The sequence below is a fragment of the Sinocyclocheilus grahami genome, unplaced genomic scaffold (genome assembly GCF_001515645.1).
Source record: "Sinocyclocheilus grahami isolate Dianchi unplaced genomic scaffold, SAMN03320097.WGS_v1.1 scaffold7.1, whole genome shotgun sequence".
NCBI lineage: Eukaryota > Metazoa > Chordata > Actinopteri > Cypriniformes > Cyprinidae > Sinocyclocheilus > Sinocyclocheilus grahami.
In genome coordinates, this window is record NW_015505186.1 from 1278288 (window position 1) to 1286592 (window position 8305).

General features: G+C 38.7%; 1 protein-coding gene across 1 annotated transcript in view; it reads right to left on the bottom strand.

Moving 5' to 3' along the window:
- The window catches only part of LOC107589390 (roundabout homolog 2-like), a 91208-nt gene extending 83973 nt beyond the window's left edge, over window positions 1-7235 (bottom strand). The window contains exon 1 of the mRNA XM_016277810.1: window positions 6677-7235. Coding sequence (XP_016133296.1) covers window positions 6677-6749 — 73 coding nt within the window. The 5' untranslated portion in view covers window positions 6750-7235. The remainder of the gene's footprint in view (window positions 1-6676) is intronic.
- Between the last annotated feature and the right edge of the window lie 1070 nt (window positions 7236-8305).

Below are 8305 nucleotides of genomic sequence, written 5' to 3' on the forward strand. Positions count from 1 at the left end.
TGTTTTCAGAAAGCAAGCGCGTTTATCCAGTGGAGAGAGAGCGCGTGAGCACAGGGTTACCAGGTTGACAAAGATAAGTAGCACGTTTAGCAGATATTTCTGTATTGTGCAAGTGTAAAGCTCTGTTTTGGGGATTATGTCTCTTTATATCAGGCAACCCCGTTGTGATCCTCTGCGGCCAGATTATTAACAGATGCTCTATTCATTCTTTTTTAGAAACCTCGCACTTTTCTACTAAATTTTAAACATTGTAAAATTAAGCGTGGTCCACTGCTGCACACGTGCCACAGTATCGATACAGGGCCAGCTGTATCGATACTCGTATCATCAAATCTCTGTGACGATACATCGTCATATCGATATTTTGAACACAGCACTTATATATATATATATTGATATTAAATATTAAAATATATAAAATATCAAGTAACATATCATAGTATAAAACATACAGCGAAAAACTCTCTAGTTTGTTGGTCCTTCAGTACAAGCCGGCAAAAAGCATAAGTCATGGTATTTTCAGCAAGGAAAGCAGCAGATTCCTGCAGTAAGAGAAACTATTTGGCATAGAATAGAGCTGATAATATCAAAGTCTTGCCACACGTCTATGGAGACACGAACAACAGCCTGTTAACAGTTCAATCGCTCTGACAGAGACAAAGACAAAGAATATTGACACCACAGAAAAACATTCACAACATTCTTTGCATCGCACTCAAGGACAAATTCCAGCTCTGCCAAGCTGCGATTTTGATCTACACGGCCATTAAACAACAACCGCGCACGTAATGTCCATGTCTAATACCCATCTGAACCCAGCAACTGTTATTTACTGAAACAACACAAAGATCACGACTGATGAGGATAACGGGGACTCAAAGCTAAGTAGGAGCACAGGAACGAAGTTGAACAGCATGAAAGTGTGTAAACATAGGCGCCAGGAGGGAAGAGAACGAGAAAGAAGTGTGTGTTAATGAATGTAATCTAATAGCAGTGCCCATGCAGACTGAGTCATTAAATTGGAGCTCCTGATGAGAGAGCACACACGGCCCCGGGCCCTTTTGTTTACAGTGTGCCCAAACACACACTTATATACACTATTAGCCAGGTCTGTTTGCATCAACTAGTAAACAGAGCGAATAAAACACAGACCAGAGGTCTCTGTTTCTCCAAGGACAACACAGTTGCACCATGTAAACACTCAAAGCACAAGCCAGCTGTTTAAGAGTTGGAGTGAGTTGTTACTCAGTGTGAGAGTGTGGTAATCTATAGGCTCAGCAGGTCCTGATAATGAGCAGTCATGCTGTGTTGTTTGTCAGAAGGCATGGATCAAGAGGAATATCTTAATTTTTTGCCCAAAAGTGATCCGATAACTAAACGAGTGGTTGAGCAGTCATGCCATGGGAACTGTGCTCCAGGCCTGGAGATACTAAGGATTCTTCGTCTGGGTATGTAAGTGGTATGTCGCCTTGGCATGCAGGTGGCCCCTGCAATGCCCCTCAGCTTCTTTCCACACACTAGCACACAGATAAACTGCAGAACACACTTGAAATTATCCAAAGTCTTCAACAAGATTATCTTAATAGGCATATTTACATGTTTAAAGAGTGGGGAGGAATGAGTATGCAGGGTCTAAAGTTAAAAGCAAGCACCAAATGTGTGAAAAACCTGGCTATGGCAAGTAAATAAAAGTTAAAATAAAAGTAACTTGGTAGTAAAACAACTTTATTATCTATCCATCAAAAGGTGTGGAAACAAGTTCATGTTGGACCTTGAAGGTATGTGTTTTAACTGCAATTCCTTAAACAGTATATTATTGTGAAAAGAAGGAAAAAAAGCTAAAATGTCTTCTACATTTGAGGGCCAGATGAACTTGGAGAAAAAAAAATTAGTCCAAAAAAGAGGATTACTGTGATACCTTGCTGTTGGATTAGGAAAGCAACAAACAAATGCAGCTATTGCATGCGTTTCAAAAGCTTAGGCTTTAAATAAATGTGCTTCTTAAACTCAAACACTTTTTATATATACACACTTCCTAAATTAAGCAGGTATTGGTCTGTTTGCTATTTCAGTTACATAAATGGATGATGGATGAAAAGATGGTGAGAAAAAAAACCTGCTACTCTTACAGACCGATGTGTGAAAAGCCCCATACTGGAAAGATCCCAGAAAACAACCATGAACTTCCCTTATTGTATTATTGTTGATATAAACCACACTGACTTCTATTGAGTTATTGGATGGGAAAGAGAATCACAGAATCACTGCTGTAGGGCATGTCAATATCGAAGTGGTGAGAAAGTTTCTGATTAAATACAGAGGCAGTTATATTTCTTGACAGGGAGGCTTAATATTGAACTCAGTCTGGGTTGGAGTGCTAGATAGAAAAAGTAATTCATTAAAAGAAAATACAATCTATAGTAATGAAAAAACAGCCAAAGAGAGTCAAAAGTGGGTTACTTTATGTACTTTTCCTATCGACAGCTATCTAAATGAATAATGTATTTGCAGATGTCCTGACAATATCTCTACTTAAACCAATTAATCCTTGTATGTGTGTCACTTTTTCAATCCAGGTTTCCACACTTATATACACTATTAGCCAGGTCTGTTTGCATCAACTAGTAAACAGAGCGAATAAAACACAGACCAGAGGTCTCTGTTTCTCCAAAGACAACACAGTTGCACCATGTAAACACTCAAAGCACAAGCCAGCTGTTTAAGAGTTGGAGTGAGTTGTTACTCAGTGTGAGAGTGTGGTAATCTATAGGCTCAGCAGGTCCTGATAATGAGCAGTCATGCTGTGTTGTTTGTCAGAAGGCATGGATCAAGAGGAATATCTTAATTTTTTGCCCAAAAGTGATCCGATAACTAAACGAGTGGTTGAGCAGTCATGCCATGGGAACTGTGCTCCAGGCCTGGAGATACTAAGGATTCTTCGTCTGGGTATGTAAGTGGTATGTCGCCTTGGCATGCAGGTGGCCCCTGCAATGCCCCTCAGCTTCTTTCCACACACTAGCACACAGATAAACTGCAGAACACACTTGAAATTATCCAAAGTCTTCAACAAGATTATCTTAATAGGCATATTTACATGTTTAAAGAGTGGGGAGGAATGAGTATGCAGGGTCTAAAGTTAAAAGCAAGCACCAAATGTGTGAAAAACCTGGCTATGGCAAGTAAATAAAAGTTAAAATAAAAGTAACTTGGTAGTAAAACAACTTTATTATCTATCCATCAAAAGGTGTGGAAACAAGTTCATGTTGGACCTTGAAGGTATGTGTTTTAACTGCAATTCCTTAAACAGTATATTATTGTGAAAAGAAGGAAAAAAAGCTAAAATGTCTTCTACATTTGAGGGCCAGATGAACTTGGAGAAAAAAAAATTAGTCCAAAAAAGAGGATTACTGTGATACCTTGCTGTTGGATTAGGAAAGCAACAAACAAATGCAGCTATTGCATGCGTTTCAAAAGCTTAGGCTTTAAATAAATGTGCTTCTTAAACTCAAACACTTTTTATATATACACACTTCCTAAATTAAGCAGGTATTGGTCTGTTTGCTATTTCAGTTACATAAATGGATGATGGATGAAAAGATGGTGAGAAAAAAAACCTGCTACTCTTACAGACCGATGTGTGAAAAGCCCCATACTGGAAAGATCCCAGAAAACAACCATGAACTTCCCTTATTGTATTATTGTTGATATAAACCACACTGACTTCTATTGAGTTATTGGATGGGAAAGAGAATCACAGAATCACTGCTGTAGGGCATGTCAATATCGAAGTGGTGAGAAAGTTTCTGATTAAATACAGAGGCAGTTATATTTCTTGACAGGGAGGCTTAATATTGAACTCAGTCTGGGTTGGAGTGCTAGATAGAAAAAGTAATTCATTAAAGAAAGATACAATCTATAGTAATGAAAAAACAGCCAAAGAGAGTCAAAAGTGGGTTACTTTATGTACTTTTCCTATCGACAGCTATCTAAATGAATAATGTATTTGCAGATGTCCTTACAATATCTCTACTTAAACCAATTAATCCTTGTATGTGTGTCACTTTTTCAATCCAGGTTTCCACGATATGTTCAACAGTTCTGCAAATGTAAAGCGAGCTACCACTTCAAGAAAACAAATCACAGACGCATATTTAAGAAATCTGAATAGCTAACAAATTAATTGAAACTACTAGTCATAAACACACTCAGAAGGTTTAGTTTGGCCTCTGATTCTTTGTATAGTGCTTCCCATTTGGAACATGGCTTTGAGGGTCACCACAGCCACTGGAACTAATGCGCAAGGTCATTAAACTGTCTTCATCTGCGGCCAGAGACACAAGGTTGGACAGATTGATGCCAAGGCATTGTGTTGTGTCCCCATTCACTGCCACACAGCAACGCCAGCAGAGTCGATGTCTTTAGGGTTCAATTCAAACTTCCTGTCAGCGCTAGACTCATAAAACCAGAGCCGTATGTGTTTCTGGCTCCCTTACTTGACCAATTAAAAAGCTGCCACAAAGAGGAGGTGATTAAATCCTGCTATTTTGGGAGATGAGTTACGCTCTTGCATATTGAAAAATTTGCTTTTAATCAAAGGTGTCAGTTTTTAAAGCACATTAAAAAGCACATTTGTGGTGCAGCTTTATTAATTCTTAAGTATGATCTCGGCAAGAACAAAAGAGTGCTGGAAAGATACTGCCAAGCTGTTTTGTCTCCCGGCAAGGATCCAGTAAAGAGCGTGAATGTGCCGGGACAGAAATCAGACTGAGACATCAGAGCGTGCTCAGTAGGGGATGCGGCATTTATCTCCCTCCTTATTGACAGCCTCTCGACAGCACACTGTTTACACAGAGGAGACAGGGAGTAACTGTGTGATCGAGAGGGAGACGCAGACTTCTCTGAGTCACACCTTTTATACACACACACACGCAAACATGCTTCGCTTCTGATCTAAGGAGCGACGACAGTCCTGGAGACACAAGACATCAAAATAAGCTGTCGTGCATGGAGGGAAAACCCTAAATGACACACTTTACACAAAAAGTCGGAGAGCTTTTGAAATGCTGCCAATCAAACACTTATACTGTATAAGATGTAACGGCTACAGAACCTTGCGTGTTAATTGAAAATACAAAATAAATGTGCTTACAAGTAATTTTAAACTAAGGTTCATCTGGTTTAAAGGGTGTCATTACCGAGTGAGTCAAAGGCCGGTAGTCGTTAAATGCATGTTTGGGGACAATCTGGGAAGAGCCGACAGCTGTTTGTGGCTGTTTAAAATGACTTCAAAAGAAGCCGAGCAAACAGTCCTCCTCGAGCTACAAACGTAACATAGACAAACAACAAGTACACAACAATCACACTCAGAAAGGATCAGGCAGCTATAAATGAAAAGTTGAAGTGTAACTCAATGCCTTTTCTTTCAAAACCCTTATCAGGTGTGAGAAGGTGAGAGGAGATAGCCAGCGGCCCTCGCCACATACCTGAGCTGGATTAAGTCAGAGGTGTGGGAAAAGAATGGGACAATGATAAATTCAGCTACACCGAACTAATCCAGACTCACTTCTTGGATGGTTTTGAGCCTGTTATTAAAACCAGAATTGGTTTGACCAGATCTGCTCATGAAACAAAAGAAGAGCACAGTATTGACAACACAATTTAGATTGGACTATAGATCTAGTCAAATAAAAGCTTTGCATGTCATTTCATCTCTCGACTGGCGGCTGTGCTACCCTTGATTCAGTGGTAGATTTTGTCAGCGGTTATATTGGAGGACATATCTCAGAGGCAATGTTTACTGCCCCATAAAACAGAGCTTCTGTTGGCCAGCACTGCCAGCAATACCACTGATCTAAGCACGATTCAATTCAAGCTATGCAAGATTGTGGCTCTACAGAGCCAGAGTTTGCAGCCAGGGGTCTTGAATGTAAACAAGGGGGTCCAAAATAACAGCTTACATTTTCATGGCTTTTCTAACTCTGCTAATTTGTACATTTCTAACTAATGGCCTGTCCTTTATCCCTGAGTCTGAATGAGGGGTCTTTGGGACTGTAAGGGTTAAAAACAAATAATACAGAAGAAAAAGCGTTTGCAATAGATAAAAATAGTTAAATAATGAAGATATCTCTGTGTAGTTTCTCCATATTATGCGCTCTAAAAGAGAATTCGTCAAATTCAAGTTTTGATCTGTCTCAAAGTGAGTGTATTTACTGTAAACTGGGTCAGCTGGACTGTTTCGGCCATATGTTTATGTATAAACACTGTGTATTAATGATACATCTATAAATCATCTGTTTACATTAAAAGCATTGTATATATAAGGTATATATGTCTTTTTAAGGACACGTGAGATGCTGTGTAATTTAATAAAAAAATAAGGGGTTTGACTTTACTATAATTTAAGATCAAGAATATCTCAACCAAAACATATTGACTGTTTGAATATTAAAAACACTGTAAATAATAAATTTTTTAAAAATGTTCTGCTGCTGTGTATGAGTTCTGTATGTGTATTATTATCACCGTACAACCGAAGCAACAACAATACAATACCACCATCCATAAGACAAAATTTACATTTAAAAACACCAGCGAAGATGTCGACAACTATTCCACAATGTTTTGCGATCATAATCCTCATATGGTCATCTGTCGAGATGTATTTTCTCCAGTTTACCTTGAGACACGCAGATTTGAGAGATGATGGCCAACACAACGAGCAGCGCATCTGAAGTCCTGCGAAACTCCATCACCCTCAGATATAAAGTCCACTTCAGTCGCCTTTATCCGGACAAACAGTCCTTAAAACCACCCCAAAAGCGCTACAATCCGGTTGAAGTGCGAGGAGACGCGTTTGAATAGGCGGTCACATTGAAGAACTTTACAAACTAGACCCAAAACACACAAAAACTGGGTAACATAATCTGAGCATCACAAATACTCCATATTCCCGTGCGCTTCCTGTGCGCTCGAGCGCTGATCTGTACAGATAAAGAGTCAATGTAACGGACTAAGATGTGATGCTCACAGTCCGTCCCAGCCGCTCTTACTTCCTCCAAGATTCATTTCACGGGCAAAACATATTTCTTTTCTCGCTTTGCTTGAGTATGTAAAAAGTATCCGTTCTTTAACAGCCCCTTCAGTCAGATTTCCATCTCCGCCGCTGCACCGCACTCTTCCCTTCGCTGTGAATGAACGGATTTACTACTCTCGCGTCTACAGGCGACTGTCTCGTGGCTCAAGCCCACCCCTTGACTCCCTTCAGCAGTTACCCACACTGGGGTAACAGAGCTCTTAAAGGGCCAGGCGCTTCATTTCGCTCAGCCTGCAGATATCGCTGTAAATAGTGAATTAATTAAATTCTGGAGTAGTTGTGAGAGATAATAATCCCAGCAATTAAAAATCTGTCATTATTTACTCAACTTTATGTTGTTTCAAAGCCGTACATGATTTTCTTTCTCACTCAGCGCACAAAAGAAGATGTTAGGCAGAGCTGACAGCCTCAGTCACCACTGACTTTCATTGTATCATTCCATACAATAAAAGTGAATGGAGACTGAGGCTGTCATTCTGCCTAACATCTCCTTTTGTGTTGAGAGTGAATAAAAGATAAGTAATTCCTTTTAAAACATGACAGTTTTAGTCGACCAAATGTTTTCTGAGAATAATATGTCCAAAAACAGCATTTTTGCTGATTTAAAGGAATAGTTCACTCAAAAACAAGAAATCTGTGGAAATGTCCACGTTTTTTCTCTCTCTGTGGAACACAAAATGAGATATTTTGAAGTATGTTTACTCTGCTCTCTTCCATACTACAATGGAAATGAATTCAGAAAGGGTTGCTGAACTCCAAAACTGACTAAATAAAAGCACCATAAATGTATTATAAAAGCAGACAAATCTTCTAAAATAATAATTTAATTTAATTTAAATATATTTATTAAGATATAACTAAAACGTAAAAATATATAAGCTAAATGAATGAATGAGTACTGATTTTTTTATGGATTTGTTATAGATTTGGAATTCAGGATCATTTTTATAATCCTTTTATCGTGAAATTTTTGGAAGCAGGCAACCCTTCATACCCAATTCACTGTCATTGTATGGGAAAGTGTTGCTAGAATATTTTACAGAATTACTGCATTTGTGTTCTACAGAACAAAGAAAGTCATACAGGTTTTTACCACGCAAGGGTGAGTAAATGATGACTGGATTTTCATTTCCGAATGAAACTATTCAACTGTTCCTTTAAGAGCAACTACAGCACTATATATATATATATATATATATATATATATATATA